Source organism: Exophiala aquamarina, assembly GCF_000709125.1.
Source record: "Exophiala aquamarina CBS 119918 chromosome Unknown aczIA-supercont1.3, whole genome shotgun sequence".
NCBI lineage: Eukaryota > Fungi > Ascomycota > Eurotiomycetes > Chaetothyriales > Herpotrichiellaceae > Exophiala > Exophiala aquamarina.
Window position 1 is genome coordinate 4,243,961 of NW_013550585.1, and position 26,462 is coordinate 4,270,422.

At 51.7% G+C, this 26,462-nt stretch overlaps 9 protein-coding genes across 9 annotated transcripts; 1 reads left to right on the top strand and 8 right to left on the bottom strand.

The window, feature by feature from the left end:
• A1O9_05074 (beta-lactamase) lies at positions 1-1,284 on the bottom strand (the record flags this gene model as incomplete). The annotated part of the gene is made up of 1 exon (XM_013407360.1): positions 1-1,284. One exon carries the CDS (start codon positions 1,282-1,284, stop codon positions 1-3), a length of 1,284 nt encoding a protein of 427 aa, XP_013262814.1.
• A 1,433-nt stretch (positions 1,285-2,717) lies between these two features.
• On the bottom strand, positions 2,718-3,538 carry A1O9_05075 (uncharacterized protein; the record flags this gene model as incomplete). The annotated part of the gene is made up of 2 exons (XM_013407361.1): positions 2,718-3,345; positions 3,408-3,538. 2 exons carry the CDS (start codon positions 3,536-3,538, stop codon positions 2,718-2,720), a joined length of 759 nt encoding a protein of 252 aa, XP_013262815.1.
• Positions 3,539-4,380: 842 nt separating this feature from the next.
• Positions 4,381-6,184, bottom strand: A1O9_05076 (6-phosphogluconate dehydrogenase, decarboxylating 2; the record flags this gene model as incomplete). Its single annotated transcript, XM_013407362.1, has 4 exons — positions 4,381-5,250; positions 5,318-5,769; positions 5,851-6,035; positions 6,171-6,184. 4 exons carry the CDS (start codon positions 6,182-6,184, stop codon positions 4,381-4,383), a joined length of 1,521 nt encoding a protein of 506 aa, XP_013262816.1.
• A 1,317-nt stretch (positions 6,185-7,501) lies between these two features.
• A1O9_05077 (lysyl-tRNA synthetase) lies at positions 7,502-9,386 on the bottom strand (the record flags this gene model as incomplete). Its single annotated transcript, XM_013407363.1, has 2 exons — positions 7,502-9,109; positions 9,174-9,386. 2 exons carry the CDS (start codon positions 9,384-9,386, stop codon positions 7,502-7,504), a joined length of 1,821 nt encoding a protein of 606 aa, XP_013262817.1.
• A 388-nt stretch (positions 9,387-9,774) lies between these two features.
• A1O9_05078 (cytochrome c oxidase assembly protein subunit 15) lies at positions 9,775-11,653 on the bottom strand (the record flags this gene model as incomplete). The annotated part of the gene is made up of 2 exons (XM_013407364.1): positions 9,775-11,107; positions 11,169-11,653. The coding sequence occupies 2 exons, from the start codon at positions 11,651-11,653 to the stop codon at positions 9,775-9,777; spliced, it is 1,818 nt and encodes a 605-aa protein (XP_013262818.1).
• Positions 11,654-12,022: 369 nt separating this feature from the next.
• On the bottom strand, positions 12,023-14,104 carry A1O9_05079 (uncharacterized protein; the record flags this gene model as incomplete). The annotated part of the gene is made up of 2 exons (XM_013407365.1): positions 12,023-13,975; positions 14,036-14,104. 2 exons carry the CDS (start codon positions 14,102-14,104, stop codon positions 12,023-12,025), a joined length of 2,022 nt encoding a protein of 673 aa, XP_013262819.1.
• Positions 14,105-15,457: 1,353 nt separating this feature from the next.
• A1O9_05080 (oxidoreductase) lies at positions 15,458-16,717 on the bottom strand (the record flags this gene model as incomplete). Its single annotated transcript, XM_013407366.1, has 1 exon — positions 15,458-16,717. The coding sequence occupies one exon, from the start codon at positions 16,715-16,717 to the stop codon at positions 15,458-15,460; it is 1,260 nt and encodes a 419-aa protein (XP_013262820.1).
• Positions 16,718-18,006: 1,289 nt separating this feature from the next.
• Positions 18,007-20,499, bottom strand: A1O9_05081 (uncharacterized protein; the record flags this gene model as incomplete). The annotated part of the gene is made up of 1 exon (XM_013407367.1): positions 18,007-20,499. The coding sequence occupies one exon, from the start codon at positions 20,497-20,499 to the stop codon at positions 18,007-18,009; it is 2,493 nt and encodes an 830-aa protein (XP_013262821.1).
• A 1,045-nt stretch (positions 20,500-21,544) lies between these two features.
• On the top strand, positions 21,545-24,496 carry A1O9_05082 (uncharacterized protein; the record flags this gene model as incomplete). Its single annotated transcript, XM_013407368.1, has 1 exon — positions 21,545-24,496. The coding sequence occupies one exon, from the start codon at positions 21,545-21,547 to the stop codon at positions 24,494-24,496; it is 2,952 nt and encodes a 983-aa protein (XP_013262822.1).
• Between the last annotated feature and the right edge of the window lie 1,966 nt (positions 24,497-26,462).

Consider the following 26,462-nt stretch of genomic DNA (forward strand, 5'->3'; position numbering starts at 1 on the left):
TCATAGCTTCGCCTCTACCACCGCCCCGGCCACATGATTCCCGGTCGCCTTACTCTCAGGCACAATATCATGACCGTACGCGACCCTCTCGACCTGGTCCAACAGATAGAGAATACTCCTATCCATAAACGGCAGAATGTTCGTGACAACCATGCCCGCAATCCCGCTCGCGGGGTCAATCCAGTAGTACAGATTGCCGAGCCCGGCCCACGCGCCGCTGCCCTTCTTGCGGCCGTGGGGCAGGTCCTCGTGGTTCATGAGCAGGCCGTACGACCAGCCTTTGGCCTCGACGGGCAGGGACGGGAAGAAGGTGCCTTCGTTGGAGAGCAGAGGTATCGCGGTGGGGATCTCGCCCAGCGCGGACTTGTCGACCTCGGGCCCGAGCTGGTCGGTGAAGAGGTACTTTTGCACGCTTGAAGGTTGCAGGATCGTCGCACCGGTGGACGGGCTGGTGCCTTGATTGAGTAGCGTGGACAGGAGCTTCGCATAATCGTTCATCGTCGAGTAGAGGAATCCACCGCCTCCGAAGACCTCGGGAGATTCCTGATTGGCAGCGGCGGGGTTGGCGACGAGGTCGATGCCGTTGAGGCGGAGGTGCGTCACCAGCCGCGGCTTGCTCTTGTCGAGGAATGCGCCTGAAGCGGTCATGCCGAGCGGTTTGAGGACGTGATCGTCAATGTATTCAGGCAGCCGGGTCCCCGTGACCGCCTGGACCACGAAGCCCAGCCAGTCTGTGTTGACGCCGTAGATGTACTTGGAACCGGGTTGGGCTACGAAGGGTGTTTTAAAATCTTGCCAGGCTCCCACGGCATGATACAGACAGGGGTCCCGACCGGTGGAGGCGCGCCATTGGAGGGTCGGCGCATGGAAGAAGTCGTACGAGAAGCCCCCTGTATGCGTCAATAGCTGGTGGATGGTGGGCGTTGACGTGGGCTTCGACCACTTGATGTCTGGGGCCTTCCCGTCCGCCGACTGCGTGATGGACTCGAGCAGCTGGATCTCCGAGATCTGGGGCACATACTTTTCGACCGTGTCCGAAAGTAACATCTTGCCCTGCTCAACGAGCTGTAGGGCTGCGATGCTGGTCACTAGTTTCGTGCATGAGTATAACGGCAGTATCGTGTCTGCGGTGAAACCGGCGCTGGTGCCATCGTCACGGTTGACCTTCCCCACCGCTTCGTTCAGGAGGAGCTTCCCGGTTGAGTCGACGACGAAAGCACCGAATCCGGGAAGTTTTCTCTCCTGCAATACGGTCTCGAAGAGTGGTCTGATCTTGGCATCCATCTTATCTTGGTTTGGCTGACGAGTATTAGTCTAGTCCAGTGTAAAAATCGGGGTTTCAGTCAAGTCCTGAAGAGAGAGAGAGAGAGGGACCACTCTCATTGATATATGCTGACGCAGAGAACCATATCTAAGAAAGCCGACGTGGCGCTGAGGGTGGGGTATGATGTTTGAGAAGCCTCGGCCAAGGTTTGAACAGCCATGCCCTGCATAAACCGTGTCAATCCGTTTGCTCTCCCCATGAAGCTGAAAGTTAAGTGTTTGACGGGATGCATTTGGTTGGTGACACTCAACCTGGCTTGACCGCTCGACTCGTTTACGATCTCAGATAGTGTTAGCATGATATGGGATGACAGAGAAAGAAATATTAATCAGCTAGGTAGTCAGGTCACTCAGTCCTCCGTGTCCACTTCGGCGGAGTCCTCCTGATACCATGGTAAGACAATAGGTACCTCGTGCATACCTATCTGGATATGCCTGCAGTCCTGAACGCTGACACGATGTGGGCACATAGTACAAACTTTAGGTGAAGAGGGAATAGTAGTTGGCCTGTTTCCTGCAAGTCGCAATCCTTGCTTCTTGTAGGCTATGCTTCCGAGGGTACCTGGTACCGACCAGCCGTCGAATCGGCTTTGCTGAATCCACCTTACCCCGAGACCGCCCTGCTATTCAATGTATGAGATACCAGGTGCGAAGATAGAACAGCGGCCTCATGCTCGAACGAGCTTGGCCAGCAGGATTACCCCCTGAAGCTCATCAAGACAGGCGAAATCCCGAGGATGAACCCCGCACACTGCACAAGCAAGGAAGCCGATACAGTCAGATCGTCCATTCAGGAGTAGGGGCTCGTATACGTACTATTAACTTCTCCATTAAGATGGGGTGATTAGAGCTCAATCGCATGTATTTCATGCGAATAGTCACGCGATCCGGGGGCATATACACCACCACCACTCAGTGACATCTGAAGCCAGTGTAAACAGTGTCATGATTATGATTGGTATCTGCTACAGGATTCCCGTAAGGCCTCGCCCATACTTGAGCACACCTCTCATGTACTAGTACTATACTGGTAGCTCTTCACTGGCTTGAGTTGAATGCGTCCGTGGGTCTCGTAAGCTCAAGCCCTTCTGAAGAATAGTGGGAGCTGGCCAGATTTAGTGCTGCTGACAAAGGAGTTCAAGATCTCTCCTGATGCAGGCCAGCGTAGACGAAGGGGCCTTTGATGCATATTCATGCCATATCCTGCTGCAGCCTCCAACCGAGCCATGACGGTGAAATCCCGTGTAGTAGAAGCTCAAGTGTAGTCTCCTTGCATACCATCACATTGGATGAACATTGGCTATCCAAGCCTCAGCCTGCTTTCTCTTGCGGGGGCCATGAGCCTGTTACTTCAATCACCCTCCAAGAGGGAGGTGTGGCAGTAGATCTCAAATTTAGCCACCCTTTTTGATAGCTGCAGCAGTAGTCCCTTTGGTAGGTGTGGTTTCGGCAGACATTTTGCCATCGAGCATTCCCTTAGAAAGCCTCAGTGTGACTTTCTGCCTCTCCATCTCAACCACCTTCTTCATTCTTTCCAGATCTCCGTGACGACCGTCGACAATCCGAACATTAAGAGGACCATAAGGCTTTTCGATCAAATATGTGTCAGAGATGAGCATTCCATTGCCAGACCAAGATGACGAGAGAGTCCGAGACAAAGCTTCGAACAGTGCTTGATCCGTTGGAGTAGTGCCTTTGGGCCCAATGCGGGCTTGAGCAGCCTGTTGAGCAGCTATATTCTTGTGAAGTCTGGCTTGAACAGCGTTGGTATCGATGGTATTGAGAGCGGGATTATTGCTGACTTCCGAGTTTGGTGGGGGAAGGGAAAGAAGCTGGAAGCTGCTGATGGACGCAATGGGGATGATGCGATAAGTTCCTGATGGCGCAGCGAGAGAGGATGCGGTAATCGGAGTGGAATAAGCCGTGCTGGTATTAAGAACAAGAAGGTTGGTGAGAGGGTCGGCAGTGTACACAGTTCCCTCAACCACGGCTGGGGTGGGAGATGCAACATTCACTCGAATTCTAGTTCGCGCCATGTCAGAAGGTGTAGTGTTAACAGACTGACAGAGTAGCATTCAACATACCGGCTTCCTATGGCCTGCTGCAGACTGAGATCTGGGGAGACGACAGAGGCGCCTGACTGCGCGGGTTCACCCTTTGGAAGAGCGACGGGGACTCTGGGACCTGCATTCTGGCGCTTTGTGTCGGAGGCCATCCTCATGCAAGAAGAGACAGTCACACTAGGGGAGTGATGTTGGATAGATCGGTTGGATGGTCAGTGAAGGTGGTGGAAGAAAAACGCAGGCCAGTCAGACAGACTCGTGGATTGTGGTCGCGGGGATGGGACAGGAGGCAGTTGAAAGCCGACCTCTGGCAATAATTCCAGTCGGTTGGAAGAAAGAGTACAAGGACCCACAAAATACCAAAAGCCAGCTCAAAACGCCAGGCGCCCGATGGAAATGCCCTGATGGCGGTGGTTAACAAGAAACCTGAAGTGGTGTGGACGCACGGAGTAGGGAGGAGGTTCAAATGTCGCTGTTCCTGGCCTGTGCCCTGAATCCTGATGAGAAAGGAACTGCTCGTACAGAACAATTTCCAGAAAGTCTGGAGAATCCGAATCGCCGACGCCCAGATCCACAGCCATCGCGCTTGCCCAACGCGGGAAGTCTCCCGGATCGGATTAACTATTAATCTAAACGGATCAACTGTTCATTCCAACGACGGCGACAGGGACAGCAGCTGGGTGGAATCAAAAGCGGCACTTATCCTCGCAGCATCGCAGTGGCAGCAAAAGGACTTTTGTTTGAGATACGGAGTACCTGCACTAAGTTACTACTGAACCCGAGTCTAAAGTAGATATGTATGCCTGTTCCATGCAATCATGTGCATGCACCATCGAATCACAACAACCAATAATCGATATGCAACATATACGACCGAGGGGTTTCTATTGTGCTGCAACCAGCATGTCCATGAATGAAGGGGTTTCTTTTGGTTTTTCAAGGCTATGCCTTGGGCCTAGCGGTTGTTCGTGGTGGTGTCGAATGGAGACTCCATTTATGCGGTATAGGTGGAAGCAGAGACATTTCCACCACGACCGGTCCAGTTGACGTGAGTATAACCACCGACCTTGTATTTGTCGTTGGCATACTCAGGCTTGACCTGGAAGGTGTGAGCTCCAAAATAGTCACGTTGGGCCTGGAGGAGATTGGCGGGCAAGTCCTTGGTGCGGTAGCCGTCGAAGAAGGCAAGTGCAGTGCTGAATGCTGGGGTGGGGATACCGGCCTTGACAGAGAATGCAACCACATCTCTCCAGCCTTCTTGAGCGGCGTGGATGGCCTTGTTGAAGAAGCTATTGAACAACAGGTTCTCAAGCTCAGGCTCCGCGCGGTAAGCTGCAGTGATATCCTTTAGGAAGACAGATCGAATGATGCAACCACCACGCCACATGAGAGCGATGGATGGCTTGTTGAGTTTCCAGCCGTATTGTTTGGCAGCGGTTTGCATCAGCATGAAACCTTGCGCATACGAGATGATCTTGGAAGCATACAAGGCCTGCTCGAGGTTCTTGAGGAACTGTGCCTTGTCTCCAGTGAAAGATGGGGATGGTCCGCTGAGAAGTTTGGCAGCACGGCCACGCTCCTCCTTCAAGGAGCTCAAGCAGCGAGCGAAGACCGCCTCACCAATCAAGGTGACAGGCATACCGAGGTCGAGGGCATTGATGGCAGTCCACTTGCCAGTACCTTTCTGACCAGCAGAGTCCAGGATCTTCTCGACAAGTGGGGTGCCATCGTCGTCGTTGTAGCGTAGGACATCGCGAGTGATCTCAATCAAGAAGGAGTCGAGGACGCCGGTGTTCCATTCCGCAAAGACGTCACCCATCTCCTTGTAGCTCAAACCGAGACCACGCTTCATAACGTCGTAGGCCTGAGGGGAAGTCAGTTTGAGTGTGTAAAGGTGCAAGAGATGGAAATGGACTCCAATCGAGTCTTACCTCGCAGATCAATTGCATGTCACCGTATTCAATGCCGTTGTGGACCATCTTGACGTAGTGGCCAGCACCCTCGTCACCGACCCAGTCACAGCAAGGCTCACCATCAGACTTGGCGGCAATGCTTTGGAAGACGTCCTTGATGAAAGGCCAAGCCTCTTCGTTGCCACCAGGCATCAGGGAAGGACCGTAACGGGCACCTTCTTCACCACCGGAAACCCCGGTTCCGACGAATCGGAGACCCTTCTCAGCAAGGTACTTGGTTCGGCGGTTGCTGTCGGGGTAGTGGGAGTTTCCTCCGTCAATGATGATGTCGCCCTTCTCGACGAAAGGAAGCAGTTTCTCAATGAAGTCGTCGACGGCAGGGCCGGCCATGACCAAAAGCATGATACGGCGGGGCGTCTTGAGCTTGGAGACGAACTCTTCGATGGAGTGGGCACCAACGATTGACTTGCCTGTGGGCAGAACGCTCTTAGCAATGTTGTTCTCTCCCTCAGATATTGTATGACGTGGAAATATTGGCTCGTCCTACTCACCCTTGGCCTCGTTCTCAAGGAAGCGGTCGACCTTGGAAACGGTTCGGTTGAAGGCAACGACGGTGAAGCCGTGATCGGCAGCATTCAGAATCAGGTTCTGGCCCATGACCGCAAGGCCAATGAGACCGAAATCACCACTGGGTTCGGACTGCGCAGGACCAACCTTGAGGTTGGCCAGTCGCGCACTAGAGTCAGCATTATGATGGTCAATGGAGGGTATTCTCAAATGAGAGGACAGCCATCAGACAGTAGGGATATGGCAGTTGGATTTCATGTGCGGTGCTCCGATTGAGGCTGGTGGATCGAGAGCTAGAACTTACACTGCTTGAGACATGTTGACAGGATTGGGGTGGATTGCTGGGTTGATTTTTGGTGAGCGGGGTGGGTGGAAATGAGTTGACTGACTGATGGAATGAGAAAGAGGAGCAGGATGGAGAGCGATGTAATGTCTCTGTCTAATGCACCGAAAAAGACGAGAGGCACGACAGTTGAAAAGAGAGGGAGAGGGAGGAAAGAAGGAGAAGAAAGAGTTTGAACACGGGGATGAGAGAATTATGTTGATTAGAGCATTGGGACTTGGAATAGGAATGGGATGGCACCCAGCAAGGGAAGGGAGTGGGATTGGGATGGCTTCGCAGCAGAGAAAATACCCCACCACGCACGCACAACCCACTCGCTCCGAGCCCGCCCACCAAGGGACCAACCCACCAGTGACCACTGCCCACTGAGCACTAGAAAACACCAGAAGTTGGCCTATGGAGGGGCAACACAGAAACACAGGTGAAAGGCCTAGTCTTCACAGGCTGAGCCTGCCCGAGGGCCTTTTCGGGGCCTGTCCGCTGCCAGCTTGGGTGCCTGGGTGCCTGCCCCTCCGGCCTCTTGCTTCCTCATCGGCCATCATCAGTGCTCGCCGAACCACTCATCGGTACAGAGCGGCTATCCCAATCAAGGGGCCACTCTGCGTAGCCCTCTCATGATGCCAGGGAGTGGTCGCCAAACCACCATGTGGCGGCCAGGTTCATGAGTAACCAGTACAGGCGTGACTCAGCAGAGCACAGAGGAACGACGAGCCCTCGGCTCCTCTTGCACTGGGTACGTACTCCGGAGCCCTCGCAAGAGCCCTACTGGCGACATCTGTGGGCTAAGACTGAAACGTGAAAACTGCTGAGCTAATCACGGGCATGTTACCAACCCTCCCAAGGCCGCCTTTTTACCCGACCACTCCCGCGTTTCTTGCGTCCTTGCTCACTAAGAACGTGATGCTGGCGACAAAGCTGTGGCAACTGGGAATTAACGATGCGGCCTCCGATCGGATAAGTAGAGCAGAACAACATGATGGTCCGGCTCGGCCAGTACCGTACCATGAGGGTTGATTGGTGATTCTGTTTCATTATTTATCTTGATTTATCTAACAATGTCAGTTCTCGGTGCGGGAGGGCAAAGAACAACAAGAACAACCAGAGCAAAAATAGAAGAGTGCCCTCCTACATCTTCAACTTCAAGAATTGCCCACAGCACTCCGCCGCCTTCACGGTATCATATCTTCGTGATGACAGCTTTTAGTCATACCCGTTGGACGTCTCTTACTTGTGTTCTGCGTAAACGTTAACAATCCCTGTTTTCCGCGGACACACATGCCCCAAAGTCAGAGTCACTTACGAATTCCCTCGACAGGCAAAGGTTCAATCCCAACCACCTCAGCAGCCGTCTCCTTCTCCTTGCCACCACTTCCCATCTTCTCCTCTTTCATGAAGGGGAACGCCAGAACCTCACGGATCGTGTAGTTATCGGTCAGGAACATGGTCATTCGATCAATACCCATCCCCCACCCACCCGTAGGCGGCAGTCCGAATTCCAAACTCGTGCAGAAATTCTCGTCCACCATCTGCGCCTCATCGTCGCCCTGTGCCTTCTGTCGTGCCTGCTCTTCGAACCGAAGACGCTGGTCGAATGGGTCGTTCAATTCCGTATACGCGTTGACGATCTCCTTCTTGCAGACGAATGCCTCGAATCGTTCGCAGATGCCAGGCTGGGATCGATGATACTTGGCCAGCGGAGACATCATTTGAGGATGTCCCGTAATAAATGTCGGGTTGACGCACCTCTCCTCAATGAACTCTCCCACCAGCTTGTCCAGCATTCGTGCGTTCGTCTCGGGAGGTGCACAGGTCACGTTCATCTTCTTGAGCACCCGCTTGAGAAACTCGTTGGTCTCCTGGGTATGCAGCTGGTCTCCCGGTGGGAACTTCTCGCTCGTGGCCTCCTCCAACGCAGGAATCATCTCGATGCGCTTCCACGGCGCCGACCAGTCGACATTGTAAACCTCACCTGTCTGGGTATGGAAGGTTGTCTTAGTCCCTCCCGTGACGTGCTTGACCAGACCCGACACCAGTTCTTCCGTCCGGTTCATCACATCATAGACATCGGCATATGCTTCGTAGAACTCGCAGGTCGTGAATTCCGGATTGTGTGTCAGGTCGGCTCCTTCGTTGCGAAATTGCTTGCCCAGCTCGTATACACGGTCAATCCCACCCACAATAAGCATCTTAAGATACAGTTCGGGTGCAATTCGCATAAACATATCCGTGTTGTATTCGTTGATGTGCGTCACAAATGGCTTAGCAGTGGCGCCTCCTGCGATCGAGTTCATCATGGGCGTCTCCACTTCGACAAAACCATTGGAGTCGAAGTAGTTCCGAATGTATGCGATGATCTTGGACCGGGTAATTAGAATATTTCTCGACTTATCGTTCATGATGAGATCCAGATAGCGCTGGCGGAAGCGTGTTTCCACATCTTGTAGACCAAAATGCTCCGAGGGGATTTGGTGAAGGCACGGCGTGAGCAGAATCACCTCTCGAGCAAACACTGACAGTTCACCCTCGTTGGGACGGTTTTTGGGAGAGGTTCGACCGGGATATCCAATGACGCCGATGATGTCTCCGCGGCGCAGAAGATCATGTTGGGCCTCGAAGCCCACCTCCCCGGTTGCCTCTTGTGACTGGCACATGATTTGAATCTTGGTGCCTGCGCCACGGATGTCGTAGAAGACGAGCTTCGCCCCCGACGCTCGCTTGGTATAGACACGACCGGCAACACGGATCTCGACGTCCTGCTTGTGCTCGCCCGGCTTCAAATCGGCGTACTCATTTACGAACGATGACAGGTCTGTGTTTACCTGGAACTTGTGCGGGTAGGGGTTTGGCTGCTTGGTCTCTCGCAGGCGGTTGATACGGCCACTGCGGATTTCGAAGTATTGCTGTTCCATCGTGTCAGTGCCCGAGGCTGCAGCAATCGGGAGATGGTCTCGTGGCTTGACTCACATTGGGATTGAGGTTGCTCTCGTCTACTTCTGCGCTTGTGGCCTTCTTTTCCGGCTTCGGCGGTGCAGCAGCAGCCTTCTCCTTCTTCTTTGCCTCTGTTGCCCTCAGTTTCTGTCTCTTCTTCAACTCCGACTTGGACACTCGCTCGCCTGTCACCTCGTCCACGTGCAGGTTTGCAGTGTCTTGCGCCAATGATGCGCCAGAGTCCGCCATGATTGTATTTGTGACTGGGATATTAGCGAACAAGTTTATTGGGATACCTTCAATGTGTGAGAAAGTGTATGACTTGGACAAGTTCTAGCGGTGCTGTAAAGTGCGATGTGAATATGGCTATGATTTTTGACTCATGATTTTTTGAGCCCTGAATTTTCAATGACTCATGCAGCATGCCTGGCGCGTTGCGGCTTTCATCAGGCCTCGGTATTATTTCCTGGCGCTGGCTATGCATTCGGCCATTATTTTAGTGAAAGTTTTGTCTTGCGTTGAATTCTCTACTTAAGAGGCGGTGGATAGCCTCTATGAATCTGTAGATGGTCAAGAGTCGAAAGTGGTTCCTATTTTACCCAGACCAAAGATATATATACACAGTATTCATACAGATCTATGCCCCTTTCCCGGATTGCCTCTGCAAGAACTCTACTTGCGGTTTTCGGCCGCGATTGAGTCCTTGCTGCGTTGCCTTCTCATTATTACTTACAAACCACAGCCCCAAGGGAATCAGACCAATTCCACCTGCTGCAAGGCTGCTGGCAACGTGGGCGTTTGCTTGACCGTTGGTGGCGCCATTTAAGAGCGCCGACTGAGTAGCATTGCTGACTTGAGCTCCAGCTCCTTGATCTTGCACCTTGCCACCCGCCGCTACAGCAGATCTCATCCTTCCAGCCACGATCTTTTGTACCATTGTCGAAGGCAACCAGACTCGTGAGCCCAAGACAATCGTCCATGTCAACAGTGCCAAGGAACCTGCTTGATGAGTGCTTGCCAGATGAGTTGGCACGAGGTATAGCAGTGTGGTGATGCCTAAAATGACCTGCAACCACACGAACCCAACAACTCCATGCATTCCCTTGGCGGCTGCACGAGGCAAAGCCTGCTTTAGTTGTGCAGAGTACTTTGTCCACGCCCACATAGCCATGACCACCGAAAACGTGGTAGTTGCCAGTATGCGATGGTCGAGCTGTACCAAACTCGGGTTTTCCAAGAAATTTCGCCACACTAAATCACTATGATCTTCACGGTGAGAATAGAACTTATCAAAGAGTTCTGACTTCGGTGGTGTCAATCCCAGGCCCATGTACGGGAACTCGTTGTAGATCAATCCAGCGTCCAGGCCGGCCACGAGACCGCCCGACATGGCAGTAATGAACACCAACGCTGCAAGCGCACCAACAGATCGTTTGAATGATTTGAGTGCCGGATTACGGAGCTGAGACAAGATGGAGGAGGATGTTTGAGGGGATTTCGACAGAAGATTGTTCGTGCGAAGAATATCCAGCCCGTTCCACAGCATGGCCAGGTAGCAGATGAAGGCTGCGCCCAAGTGGGCTGTGAGTCTGTACTGGCTGACTCTGGGATGTGAACCAGATGCAAACAGATCGTCTTTTAAGCCCGACTTCACCATCCACCAGCCAATGAAACCTTGAAAGCCGATCAGTCCCGCAATGCCGAATAGCTTCCAGGCCATAGGTTTGGACACCTTCTTCCTCGTCACAAAGTAGACAGCGGGTAGTACAAAGCTGAGGCCCACAAAGCGTCCCCAGAGTCGATGGATCCATTCCATCCAATATATGCTTTTGAACTCTTCGAGTGTCATTCGAGAATTGAGGATTTTGAACTCTGGCGATGATCGGTACTTGGCAAATTCGGCTTCCCAGTCTTCCCGGGAGCGTGGAGGGAGAGAGCCGGTAACAGGCTTCCATTCGGTAATGCTTAATCTATCCATCGCTGTGTGTTAGTCTCTCTTCTCAAATCGGGTTGATAAAAAGCGAGGCTCACCCTGACTCTGTCAGTCTGGTCAAGCCGCCAAAGACGACAATTCCAAAGACGCTTGCCGCACTACCGAGGAGCCAATATGCCACCGCGTTGGTCGATGTCTTAGGGAAAGATGAAGCCCTGCCTGCCTCACTCTTAGCGGCATTTTCAATTATGTCCGTGGCAGCGGCGGTTCTTGATCGCGCAGATGCAGAGAAAGGTCTGGTCCATTTGGGGTTGATATTTCGGTTCGACCGGAAGCGAGGGATGGAGTTCGTCGCAGATGGCCATTCATATTTTATTTTCGTTGAAGTCGACCGCCGTGAGCTGAATTGCCTTGTTGCAAGGCCAGGCGTCCTTGCTGACGGCGCCAGACCTTGGATCTTATGAGTTGACTGCGACTCGGTCCGAAGTCCATAGTGGCTGCGACTGCTGCATGCAAAAAAGCGTTTCGAGAGTCCTGGAGACAGTTCACTCAGCATACGATTGAAAGTAGATGCAGGAAGCATCGTGATACCGCCTTGATTGCGCCCACCGAAGGGTGCGATTGGTACGAAGCAGGAGTAGCACAAGCTAGATAGAAGTGAGGGAAGTGAGCGCATTTTTAAGAGACAGGATATCCATTGACTCGGAGTCCACCAATCGGAATGCACAAATTATGCACCACGATTTTCGTGTGCAGGAGTGATCACACCACATGTTCCCTAACTCCACCATCTTATCTCCCAAATAGTTTCAAGCGAGAATTGCATGGAGTACAACTATTTGCTGTTCCTTACGTGGGATTCAAGTGAGACATTGTATTCTTTTACGAGCTTTAGCTACTTTCATCATTATGGTTCATCATGCCGCTTAGAAAGTATACAATTTTCTTCTCTTCAATAATGATTCAAAATATCATCTACCCCACTATCCTGTCGTTGTGGAGGTGCACGATTCCCTTGTGGATATGGTGGTGAATGGCCCCGAGGAGCTCCGCCCTGTTCAAAGGGACTGTAGCTTCTACTTGGCTCGACCATTCGCACTGTAGCACTCGGTGGGATTGACGATGCTGGTGTGGTAGATCGTGGCTCTGCTGAGAAGGGAATATACCCTCCTTGTGACTGTGAGGTTTGTAGACGGGGGAGAGTGGGATTCCCTGTAGGCGTCATACCTCTGGGCAGAACATTACCATTAGGCGTCATGCTCCTCGGCAGACTACTACCATTAGGTGTAAAAGATCTCTCGGGGTATCCGCGGACTGGGGTTTGGCTTTGGTACCGAGATCCTGGTAAGGGAGACATTCTGCCGCCTTCTTCAGGAATTCCTGCAAAGGATGGACCCATGGCCGCAGCCGGTGTTCGACGACCATTGTTGTCGTACAGGTTGTCCGAGATCGGTCCAGACCAAGAAGGAGGCTGACTTGACGGTGTTGTGCTTCGATCATCTGGATATGGAAGCGCACTATTTGAGTCGGATGGATGTCTGCGCGAGCTGTTTGACAAGCTTGTACCCGGGCGTGGTAAAGGATCCAGGGCATAAGATGGCCCATTCCGGTCCGATTGAGCTGTGCCTGGTCGTGGTAGAGCCGGACTGAAAGATCGCTGAGGAGGCTGTGATAGACCAGTGAAACTTCGATTCGGCGGCCCGGGCCTTCCAGGCCATGATCCATTGTTATCTCCGCTAGGAGTACGAGCCCGGTCAGGGGCATATCCCATATCTCCTGCCCCGCTCATCAACGGTGCGTTTGAGCTGTAACTGGACCATGATGCCGCCGAACCATGTGTCGCGGTCCTCACTGGCATTGGGGGCCGGTTAGATATATCGGGTAAAGTGGGCAGCGTGGGTGTAGAGTTGTTAGTGGAATCTGTCCCGAGTCGAGACGAATACTCTGGCAACGTCGAAATTGTGGTCTGTCGAGATAGATCAGCGAAGGGGCCGTTCTCGGACGGATCTCCAAGATTGGGGAGCGTAGGTTGTTTCTTGATATCCAGGCCTGCTCTTGCAGCCTTCGCCTCCTCTCGAGCTCGTATTTCGTTCTCTTTCTTTAATGCCTTGTCCACTTTGACTTTGACAACTCTGTCCATTCGTCGGTTAATCTTTTGCCGGCAATAACCCCCTAAGCCACCAGCATCTGAAGGAATATGATGCCAGAGGAAAACAAGGTAGAGGATGATTGAGATGATAAGACTCAGCACAGACAAGACCCAAATGAGGAGCGTCCAAAGCATGCCGAAGAGGATAACGGCTTGTAAATGGTTTTTGCCTGCAAGAATACCAATGTTGACAAAGAATTGCGTAACGGGAGACTGGCCCTTTGGTGCGGCATGGTCACCTTCGGGGATTAGGTTCAATCTCATGACTGAGTATAGGGTGATAGCGTTGACGACTTGTCGAGGACCTTCGGCAAAGACGATTCGAAGCCAGGCCTCGAAGGAGAAATAAGTGAACAAGGCAACATAGTCGGCCCCTTTCCTACTTTTGGTGAGTTCGGCGAAAACAAGGAAGCGCTTCCACCCTCTTGCCTTTCCCCAGCGGATGCACTGGACTCGAACTGCCAATGGGTCCAAGTAGCTTTTGGCAACTCCGCCCTGCCTCATGACCCTGATTGCGCGCACCCATCGATAAAAGAGCAACACGAAGGAGAGGATGATACATCCGGCAAAGATCCATCGGGAGATATTTAGGGGGATTTCTGGTTTGATCTGACCGGCCCATTTATCGAAAGCAAGGAGATTGACGGCAGTGAAGGAGTCGACAGCGTAAACGGAAAGCGAAACTATAAACATGACAAGCAGGTAGCCATATGCGAAGGGTGTCCAGTACGAGGTGGACTTGAAGTCGTCAAGATTCTAGCAAAAGGTTAGAGTCAATCTTTCTGCTGTTCTCTTCGCTCCTATTCGAGCACATACAATGTATTCCCATTTTTGTTCAGCCCTAAGGTCGCCATAATGTTCTCGCTGGCCACCGCAGCAGGGCATGATGGTGATTAGAGGATGGTAGGGTTTGTTGGTTGCAGATGGAACAGGCGGCGTCCAGGGAGGCCTTTGAAATGGATGGTTTAATGAGAGGCAAGGCTCAAGATGGCCGGTGTTTACCTTTGGGAGAAGGTGGCGGTGATGGCACGGCTCAGCCGCTGGTCAGAGTGCAAGATTGACAAGAGCCCTGCTCAATTGCGTTTCGTGCACGCGATCTTTGTCTGACTGGCTTTATTGCATCGCTTCCGGAGGATGCAAAGGTTGTTAGAGAGTGGTCTGCGAGACAGTTCTTGACTGTCGAGCAAGGCAAAGTCCCTCTCCTGGATCGAATTCCCCCAGGACAGTTCTTGAGAAGACGTGGAAGGCCCAGATGGAGCGGTGGCAGCCGTCAAGTCGGAGTGTCGTTCGTGGGAAGAGGACAAAGCGTGCAGGAGACAAGGAAGGCTGGGTTGAACCCAAAAAGAGAGGATGGATCACGGATGGATCACGGATGGATCAAGCGTCGATGCAGGTAGGGAGGGACCAGATCACAGCAAAGGTAGTGAATGGATATCAACCGACACAGGTGGTGTTAAAGAATGTGATGGAGGACTGATTGAATACGGAGTCGGGTGAAGAAGAAACGTGAAGCAGAAGCAGAAGCAGAAGCAGAAGCCGAAGGGGTCAGGCAGGCCAGATGAGGAAGGGGAGAGACACAAGGCCACAAGGCAAAGACCAAACAAGACACACGCCATTGACAGAGAGTTTAGAAGCCGCGTATCTCAAACAGCGCTAGGCCGCAGCAGGCTTCGCGTGCAGGCGCGCCCCCCCCTCCCCCCCCCACAGATGCACGAGGGGCGCCGAGAGAGGGCTTATCCTCAAACACTCGTTGGGTCTCTTCCAGGCCCTCTCATTGGCACCAACCGCCCAACGGCCCTTGCAAGCCCCTAACAAAGATCGGCTCATGCAGGAACCCGTTCGAAGCTTGTCAGCACGATCCTTGGCCGTTTTCCTTACGAGTACTCGTACGGGTTCGTAGTTCAAGTACCACCCAGAGACCCGTGCATAAATCCTTCTCGTACTACTATCTGGAGTACTTTGGACGGAGTACAGAGTCCCCATAGTAGCACCGTAGCACAATATGTCTGACCACTTCACAGCTATGCAAAATGGCCTTACATAGATCCTGATAACAATGGAAACTTCAAATTGTATACGAAGCACCACGGATGTAAGCAATTCTAGTCCTCCGTGGTGAGGCCATTCTATTAGCTGCATATGCCCCTACACCTGCTCGTCTCAACCCTCGTGGCCTAGGTCATGACTCGTCTCCCAAAAACAAAACCCACATCCTGATAAGTCTATCAGAACCACTCATCAGGCCGACTTCTCCAGATGCTTGCCCTTGATAGAGCGGCCTCCAAAACCCCAGCTGATCTGGTTCGCCAGATGTATCTCAGTATTGAGCTCTTCTGCGAAGGTCCATACAAGTCCGGGGTTCTTTTGGAAATAGCGACCGACAAAGACGGCGTCCAGTCCTGCACGTTCAAGAATCTCCAAAGTTTGGGGACCGCTTGTGATTGTGCCCACTGCAGTCACGGCTAGAGAAGCTCCAACCTTATCCTTGACTGCTTTGGCGAAATGCACTTGATAGCCCGGGCCTCCCTTGATTTTCTGTGAGGGGTGAACACCTCCTGAGCTGACATCGAGAAGATCAATGCCGAGTTCCTGTAGGATAGGCGCAAGCTTGACTGTATCATCTATCGTCCAGCTTTCAGGGAAGTCTTCTTGTCCCGATAACCAGTCGTCCGCGCTGATACGGAGAAAAAGCGGCATTTCTTTGGGGATGACGGCTCGAACTGCTTCCACTGTCTCTCGTGTGAATCGGGTCCTGTTCTCGAAAGAGCCTCCGTATTGATCTGTTCGCTTGTTGCTGACAGGGCTCAGGAATTCGTGCAGCAGATATCCGTGGGCGTTGTGAATCTCGATGACATCAAATCCGACATCAATGGCTCTTTTGGCTGCGGCAACATAGGCATCCTTGATCCTCTGGATGCCCTCAAGGGTCAACTCATTTGGATGAGGGTACGTCGGCTGAAAGGCAATGGCGCTAGGGGCCACGGTCTCTGTCGGCCAGCCTCCAGCTTCTTCTAAAGCAGTGTTGCCCAAGCTCAACCAGGGAGCCACAGTGCTAGCCTTCCGACCGGCATGACCCAGTTGAATACCTATCTTTTGACTCTGACTGTGAGCGAATTCGACAATTCTTCGCAATGGTCCCTTTTGGCTATCTTTCCATAGACCGCTATCTTCCGGGGTGATGCGTCCTTCTGGAGTAACCGAGGTTGCTTCAACCATGGTCAGTCCCGGTCCACGTTGGATGATTCCTCCTAGATGGGTGAGATGCCAATCGGTCAGGTGGCCATCGTGAGCAGAATATTGGCACAGAGGCGACAGGAAGACACGATTCTGGAAAGTGACTCCCCGAATGGTAAAGGGTTGAAATGGCTTGGGGATCGGGTGGCCACTGGGCTGTGGGTCTTTGGCTGTTCCTGACGGCGGGACTTGTGCTGGAGTGTAGTAAGAGATGCCCTCAGCACCTTTGTTGATGATAAGTGGATGTTCCGTTGTAGAACCCATGGCGACCGGTTGGAATGACAAAGGCTTGTCAAAGGTATATCTTTGGGACTATGACAACCTCCAGATAGGAGCGCCTGCGAAGAAACGAAATTAATGGAAGATGTTCATAAGTGAATTTGGAGTGACGGCTTGATGTTTATTTATTCAATGGGAAATATGGAGGGGTACGCTACACCAATGGATCATTGGTGAATCGCCATTCTTCGAGCAATATCATGAACTTTCCAGTACTCGGTGTACGCGTGAGACATTATCATCTTATGTAACTGTACGAGATGGGATACTGCCTTGACTAAGCCAGGCCAAAACTGACTTTTCTAGGCTATCCACCGGGAGTGAAAAGCGTCTAAGAAATCATTGGTCTTGTGCAAAAGAACCAACGTAACCAGGAAGAGAAAGCCGACTCCGAATGTTTTCGGTGCTGCTGAACGATTGTCCGCCAACGGAGTGGCATTCGGAGTCTGAGGCACGAGTGGTGCGAGTGACAACCTGGGTGTGAGTGTGTCATGTTGGGATTTGAAGAGTCCGGCCGCTCCGGAAGCCTGATCCCATTGCAGAAAATTCCACAGGATGTCACTGTAGTTTATTAGGTACTTGGGCAGCGCCCATCGGAATTCTCTGTACACCTCCCTTGTATGACCAGAACTATTACAGTACGAAGCTTTCCTCGTACTGGTGACATCATTGCAGCGGTTGCATTGCCTGTTTTGGCTGATCAAACTACCGAAGAGAACGCCTACACCGATTAATAGTGATGCAATGCGATTTTAAAATACTCCTATACGAGTCGGAAGACATACCCATTGCCACACCATCATCGGCAGTCCTGTGCTAGTGGTCTATCTCATGTAAACGTTGGTGCCAAATCAGTTGACCACAGTGGCGGAGATATCTTGGGGCTAGAACATGCTTTGGGCGGATATAGTTTTCCCTGGGAAACTACTAGGTCCGCGTATGTTCCACAACCATAGGGTGCTAAACACCATCGTTTTATCAGCTGACAAATACCCACGAGTAGGTGTCCAGTGTGCATCGAGAGGGTATCCAAAACTGGTCTGCACAAATCAGTAGTTCCACACATTCAACAAACGACACAGATAGGTAGGTCCTAATGTAGTCTCATGCTATCGAAAGGGATATACCGACATCACTGCGAAATGCCATGTGTTGATATCTTACTCATATGCTTGCTAAAAAAAATACTCGAGGGCAGCGTGGTCATGCAAGCCGTGGACATTGCAAGTCCTTGCCCCTAGAATAAGCCTCAAGCATACCAAAGAACCAACCACTCAAATATTGCCTATCACTACCATATACCTCAACTTGCCGTCTTTCGTGGTTTTGCTCGTGTCGCATGCCCCCAGCCCATCATCCAGCACCATCTGGCTACTCTTCCAACCCCAACTCTTGCTAACGTCAAACTTGTCTGGTGCGCTCTCATAGATACTGAGTAGGCGGCCAGCTTTGCTGGGTGAGTAGATCTTGAAATAGGTCTTGATGGTGGGCCGACCGTCCATATATGGAGGGATCGCCGAAATGTTGAACTTCCTGTTGACTCGCAACAACTCCTCATCTTCTTCATCCGAGTCAAGCATCAATGAAGACGATGTCCACTGCTCACCCGGAGGTAATGCCGGTGATTGCGACGTCTTCTGCAATCTGCCCGGGCCTCCAGCCCGACGATCGGAAGATACACTCTCGCCTTCCACGTAACCTAAACCAGCAAAGTCATGACTGGTCTCGTCATCGTGATCCGCGTTCATTGTCTGCCCACTATCGTCAGTCCGCCAGCCTCGATTCCGACGCTCATTCTTTCGCAATAGCATCTCACGCTCAAGCTGCCCAATGCGATCGTCTACCGATGCTGGCACAAATTGGGCGAGTGGGTCATCACATGGGTCCTTGTCTTTCGCCCGGTGCAGATATATCCCCAGTTGGGGCGCTTTAGTCGTATTGACACGCTGGATATACAGGTTCCACATACTTCCCGCATACCACACCGTGTGAGAGTAAACTCGCTTCTTTTCCTTCAGTGTTCTGGGATGCGGAAACTCCGCTGAGAAGCGGAAGGGGGGATAGTAACTGTAGCGTGGCGATGAGGTCGGTGAATAGCCCCGTGAAGGTGGCCTGCCATTATCCACCACATTTCCGATATTGAAGTCAAGGGCCCAAGCGACATCGGTCGGTTCAAGACTTGCAGATAGCCTGGCTGCATGAGTACTCCACTCAGCAAGGCTCGTCGAATTGGCAGCCAGAGTTGCTTCTCTAGTGCCACCCATTATACATGAAACATCATGCGTAGGTATCCAAAATTTCCTGGGTTTGCCATTGCCATCCCACGACCCTGATTCCATCTCATTCGAGCCTTCACTCGGATTCTCGAATGAAGACTCTCGCACTTTGCCTTTGTTAGAGGAGGCCTTTTGTTCCGATCGATAGTCGGCATCTTCGATCTCCTCGGCCGCTTCACTCAGACCAAGTTCAACATCGCTGTCCCTGGCATTGAGCACCCTTTGTCTGAGTTCCATGGACATCCAGAGGGCATCTGAAATCACCTTTTCCGGCAGAACAGGGACACCCAAAATATCTCTCTGACTTCGAATCTGTTGCAGCTGTTCGAACCTTAAATGAACGTAGTGAATGCCTTCATCCAGTAACACCAGAAGAGGGCCAATTTCAGGTGATGTATAAAGCGTAATCCAAGCTTCATCCTTCTCTGATACATACCGATTGTGTCCGGAATGCCTATATGTCGTATCGAATCTCACCGCAAAAAACCGAAGACTATTAGGCTTTGGGACAAGGTAGCGTCCTCCCGGAGAAACGAGGCCATTCTCAACGGCTTTAGCTCTCAACCGACGGTTCAAAAGCTTTACCACTAAGTACCAACGGTCCCATTCGCCAGGCACGAAGAAAGGGTCGCCGCCCACAGTCTCGCGAATGATTTCGGAGGGAATCTCATCCCAATACTCATAGGGCATTTCCCATCCATCTCTGCACAGCATGGCTTTGGCTGAGGCTAATATGCGATCTCCAGCTTTGCCGTAAAAGTTGTAGGTCACAAGCTTGATAAGGCTGTGAAGTGTACCTGGCTGCATTTGACGTAAGATTGAGTCCACACAAGAGTCCACTAGCTCGGGCATATCAAGCCAACAGGCTGTGGCAAACAATCCAATGGCCTCGTCTTCTTCCTGTTCTGGGAATTGCGTGCCGTAAATCCTTTTCAAGGCCAATTCGAACGCATTCTGTGTAATATTGGCATCTATTTCCTCTGGCACAATAGCCATCTCTTGTGCCAGGCTTTCAGCCCACGACCCACTGAATGCGGATGAAAAGTATGGCACACGGTCAAGGAGCAATTTGTGCAGCCTATAGCTCCTTCCAAATGCTCTAATTGTGATATCTGAGTGTCTGCCTTGTTCAAATCCATGATGGAGCAAATGCCCGCTCAAAGTAGATGTGTCGCCATTACTTCGGCTCGCTCCCGAGGCTGCATGAAGATGAGAGGGTCCCCTGGAAGTGGCGCCAGGGCTCGTGCCATCGCTGGCAACAAACAAACGTGTAAGTGCTGCGGATGTATTTGTAGTAGCGCCATCGAAAGATGTACCGACTGTACTTGCTGTTGGATCGTCGACGTCCTTCTCCAGATGTAGTAAGGAATACCTGTTGGTCGTTGCCGACGGGGTCATAGAAGGCGGAATGTCTCCCAGGCGAATGTTCATCCGCCGATTGCCACCAGCAATTGTCAGAGCTGCTACAGGGTTCGAGCTGCTTGATGCCATAGTAGTGCTTAGAGACGCTTGGGCGGTGTTTGCAGATACAGAAGCCGTAGGTGGGCCTGAGACAAAGATCGAACGAAGAGGAGGATCGAAAGAAGTAGGAGTGGTAGCCATTTCACCATAACCAACCGAAGGAACCTGATTGGCTGAAACTACTCGTCTCTGCGATGGCCTGAATGGCAGCGAGGCACTATTAGCGTGCTGCGACGGCGGTCTGTTGATACCTGAAGATCCTGCCTGGCCAAAGTATTGTGAAGATGGGACCGAGGAGTCGGCAGCGCCTTCATCACTCCACGAAGTAGCATTTCTCCCTGAGATTGGTTGAGGTGAGTTAAAAGAAGTAATCAAGCCTTCTAAATCGTCTCTTGGAGGGCTCCATCCTGAGAATTGTTCTTGGTCCATTTCAAGACGACTTGAGGAATGGCCTCATCAACTCAAAGGACTAGTTCATGTCAATCCAGTGCTAAATGTCAGAACATAGCAAGGGGGAGGCTCTGAAGTACAGTGAGTGAAGCATCGATCACCAGTTATAATTTATACATCTGATGAGCCGCATCGGGTATGCTACCGGTCGGAAGTCGTTTCTGCTAGGACAGCTGTTCACAAGGGCTCATATGTAAGACTTTGAGCAGAAACAGTTGGCCAAACTTGGAGGACCTTCACTTGGTAGAGCAATTATGTATGAATGTACCTTTGTAAGAAGCGATAAGTTGGCAAGGAAGGCGACTGTTGGAAGTGGTTGGTTGGCTCTTGGTCACACGATGCGAGTGCAAACCAGGGTCTAGATGGGGCGGAGCATAGAGCATACTAGGCAGCTCCGGGTTTTGGCGGCTTGGGGGAAATTTGCTCCAACGTAGCGCTAGGTCGTTGGCCTGCGTTCCCATCATTCCGAGTTTATACTACTCTTAAATCAAACAAAGCAGTGTGTCCTTGAAGACTTTCATGATCTTGAAAGCGTGGACTTAGTACTAGACCCCAGCCTGACACTGCTGATGCAATCCGCTGTGAACAATGGCGAGTTGTTGTACAACCACATCCTCGAGTCAAGATGAATGGCTCTGCCATTGCAAATAACGATGTGTCTCATGTCGACAAACCTCCTGCGGATCGTGACCTTATGACAGAACTCGCTGCCATTACCCCTACGGACCCTTTTGGCCTGCAATTACGCGGGCAACAGTCTTACGAAGATCACCGTCGTCAGATCAGCAACGAGTTGCATCAGACGCAGAATGTGAACGATTATCAAGAGGTAGACCTGGCGAAACCACAGCCTACACCGCCTTCCATATCACAGCAATACGATACAAGCACCAGTAATCAGGATGCAGAAGATGACAGCATCTCCAAGAGGAAAGCCATGCTGCCCATCGTCAATGGCGCCATTGTATTTGACAAACATTCCAGACGTACTGCAAGCCCCATGCGTCACTCGCATGGCAGTGATGTCTCTCCTCAGATTCTTGTCACTGATGGACTTGAAGACGTTTCGAACGTACTGCTGGAAGACAAGGAGGATCGTGTGCTTAAGCTATCGGCCGATCAATTGCAATGGTTGACGTCCGCTCCAGAGTCATTGCCGGTAAGACCAATCGCCCAGCGTCCTTCGCAAGATGTTTCTCAGACACTTGTTGGGTCTAGTGGCCCGCAGGATATGTCGAGCAAAGCTCTGGCGAACAGAGACGAGGCGATGTCACCGGAAAGCAGCACAGTCACTACTGAGCAAGCCGATGTCAGGAGGTCTCGTCACCTCACTATAGAAACCAACAATCGCCCCAGTCAAACTTCAACAAGTCCAGGTCTCAGACCGTGGGCACCTCAACGAGCGTTGTCCACTCCAAACTCGATCAAGAGTCCACAGTCTCCTCCGAAGCATGAGCGGCCGCGACCAAGTCTGAAGCCTCCGGACTCTGCGTCCCGTCAAGATATAACCGATAGCAGAAGGTATTCCTCATCGGGAAGGCCCCTTCCTTCTCCGATGCCTTCGTCGATTCCACTTCCTCCCCTATCCATGGCCACTTATCTGCAGCTCGAACTTTCTTCGCAACGTCCGTCTCAACTCTACATTCATCGAGCTGCGAGCAATGACTTTCCGTATGAATCTTCTCGAGTGAAGATCGAGAGGTTGGTCAATTTCTTGATGCTACCTCCACATCTTGAGGGCGTGTTATGGTTTGGGACTCTCGCATGTCTCGATGCCTGGCTCTACACGTTCACTATTCTGCCGCTGCGGCTACTCAAATCATTTTACATTCTTGGGCAATCATGGATCACGAATTTGATGAAGGAGATCAATTTTGTGTCTAATTTTGTCTACAATGGAACAGGCAGAATGTGGAGAAGGCGTCGGAGCAGTGTGGTTCCCACTGCAAGTCGAAAATCATCTGCGGCGGAATCAAGCGAGCAGCCAGCTCTCGGCCATGGCTTGTCTCAGCACCGCAAGCCAAACAGACACCACCAACGGACCAAATCAGTGCCCTCAACACTGCTTCCCGATGATAAAGCAGATATGCTCAAGGGATTGCTCATCATATGCACTTGTTTGATCCTCCTCAGACTGGACGCCAGTCGGATGTACCACTGGATTCGGGGGCAGGCGGCAATCAAACTATATGTCATCTATAATCTGCTTGAAGTTTGTGACCGGCTGTTTTCGGCGATTGGGCAGGATGTGCTCGAGTGCCTCTTCTCGCGGGAGGCGTTGGAGAGGAAACCCGATGGCCACAGCAAGGTTTTGCGTCCATTGTGGCTGTTCATTCTTGCCCTCACATACACTGTCATCCATTCTACAGCACTCTTTTTCCAGGTCATCACTCTCAATGTTGCAGTCAACTCGTACTCGAATGCGCTCATAACCCTTCTGATGTCAAATCAGTTTGTGGAGATCAAATCGACAGTGTTTAAGAAGTTTGAGAAAGAAAACCTGTTTCAACTGACATGTGCTGATGTGGTTGAACGGTTCCAGCTCTGGCACATGCTTGTCATCATAGCCTCACGCAACATCGTGGAGACCGGAGCACTGCTGCCGCGACTGGGGTCTGCGGCGTTCACGCCATCCTTCTCTGGTAGCCCATCAGCAACGACGGGTGTCAACGGAAGTGCGTCAATCGCTCAGGCCACACCTCCCAATTCGGCGAGCTCGATTCTCCCACGATCATTTACACTGGTGCCAGCCATAGTGGAATCGATAACTTCGTATGTCCCTGCGGTCAGCCAGGTTCTTGGGCCATTCCTCATCGTTCTTGGATCGGAAATGTTGGTGGATTGGATCAAACACGCGTACATTAACAAATTCAATAACACGCGACCTGAGATTTACGACCGGTTCTTGGACGTTCTCGCGAAAGACTATTACACGAACGCATTCGGGGACCAAAACCTTACCAAGCGACTGGGGTTGCCTGTGATACCCTTGAGTTGCCTTCTCATCCGAGCGAGTGTGCAAACGTACCAAATGTTCATGGCGGCGTGGGTTCCTTCGACGCCGCCTACCTCATCTACCAGTCTGGCTAGCATCCACGCGCAGTATTCGACATCGAGGTCGAACATACCGACCACGACGGGGGCGGCGATCTCCAAGACGGTTGATGACATTATTCGAGCGATCCCTGCGGTGATTACCGGCTCGAGATTGGTTACACATATGACTACTGTGCTCACATTTCTCCTGATCTTCCTAGTGCTGTTGGCTTGTAAACTTGTGCTTGGGATGCTCTTGTTGGCATTTGCTAGGTCGCGGTACCGAACAATGAAACAGCGAGAGAAAAGCTCGGTGCACACTGTTGAAGGGGGACGGCGAGTGGGAGGGTGGGGTGTTGTGGAGGTTGATGAGGACAAACGACGCTGGATCTATGAAGATGACCCATCGGGGATGCGAGCACTGCGCGAAAGGGAGGAGCGAGATAAACAAAAACAGCAAAAGGAGAAGGAGAAGGGAATGGGAGTGGAGAGTTTTGACAAGGTCAAGCGATATGAAATGGTCGCTAAGCGAATATGGTAGTCACACCATGGAATTTCGCTTGAGATTAGGCGATGAGAGGGCAAGATCGCGGATATCTCATCCAAGCTCCCGAAGGGGAGTCGATCTTTGTTGTCTCAAGTACGGAGTATGGAGTACTCGGACGAGGTAATATTCTAGTATTCGTGGTGAGGCCAGGAAGCATCAACCACAATGTGGTAATGTATTCGAGCCAGGGGTCCTGAGCCGTCCTTGATAGCAATAGAATTCCCACCGTGTCGGCGTGAAGAGGCCTATGGGCCAGGAACTTTGTTGCTTGTCCAAGCTCTGTCAGTACAGGAAAATTTGCCCCAAAAAACCCTTGCGCCTTCTCATGTTTCAGGTTGTGCGAGAAGTCCAGGATTGATCCATGTTATGTGGAGGGGCTGTGGACAATGACACACTACGGAGCACATCTCACGGTCTAGTTACCAAGGGTTGGTGGAGACAGAAGTGGATTTGAATTGTCAATTATCATTTCGGAAAATATTGCTATTGAATCCGGTGGATTGGAAAGGCAACTGCGTTGCATAAAGCAAAGGCTTGGGGTTATTGTGGTAATTGTTGATGACTGCTCCATGCGCATGATTATTGTTGTTGCCTGCAACTTGGATGCTCTCATCCGTGGACTCCAAATAAAGGACCCTCGGACCACGCCAGAAGCCAGAAACCGGCGGGGGATTGGCGCTGTTGGCACGTGGAGGTGGCAGTGGTGGCGGCAGTGCATTAGGATCAGCGTTCATATCGTGTACTGTATATAGTAGAACTTCCTAACTGTCTATGGTATGAGCCTCCAGAGATACATATCTACCTAGGTAGTCCTGTAGCGCCTCCGGACTCCGCAGGTGTCTAAGCGACTGAGTATCATATGGTTTACAGAACGAGAATGTATCTGTACGGATACCGATGATTGCTGTTTGACTATCCGGATCGATCGATAGCTCGGTTACGCGTTGTTATCGATTGTGTCTTGGATCGTGGCCGGGTCAGGCACCGACCAGGCCAAAGACACAAAGGCTTCACCAGTGGGTCAGATTATTTCTATCCACCTCTGGCACCATTGACCAGCATTATTCAATCAACTGCAGTCGTAGACTCGTAGTATGTAGTGACAAGACCCGACCCAGCAGGTGATGAACTACGGCGGCTGGGTGTTGCTGGCTCGTCCTGGCCACCCACTGGTGGGCCACCTTCTCTGGCTCTGGACTGGCACTCTGCTACTCATTGTCTGAAAAGTCACCCAAGCCTCCTGCAGGTCAACCGTTTGACAAGCGTCCTCGTACCAGTCATACTCACAAACCAACCATCTTGGGCGCCGCCGGCCATTGCTTGTTGTTCGTTATTCAGGTTTTATCTTGTGTTCTAGTATTCTATAACATGCAAAGCCAACTGGACTCCGTACATGGGACTATCTGCCCGGTAGGAGCATCCGATGTCTTTGGTGGTGTGGTTAGAACTCCACAGTGCTCTTCCTTGCACTTGGTGGCCTTCCAGGGCTACATACGGAGTAGGGAGTATAAGAAACACCAAGCTAAAGAAAACCACTCTCCGTGGTAAAATCAACCAAACTGAAGTTGTGGTCTAAAAAGTCCCGGCAAGTGATTGAGTGGGCTTGTCGATCTCAGGCAGGCCGGTTGGGCGACCGGATGGTTGGCCTGTGGCTTTCCCTGCCCATTCGTGGCTTTCCTGGCTTGGACTCGGATGCTGGTCTTGACTGTTCTTACTTGAACCAACTGCCACGTCTCTGGCACCGTGTCTCCTTGTCCACACCTGCTCGTAATTCTCACGTCCTGATTCCTTTGCAGTGCAATGACGGACCGTTAATTTCGTGCGCCTTACACCACCCTCACCCTCCTGTCATAAAACTGCCTGGGAATTGAGCGAAGGTGCGGCTGTCACAGGCTCGCGCTTACTTTGGAACTCGGGGAGACTTTAATTAAGCGCCACCGTGCAAGCTTGTTTCTGGCTG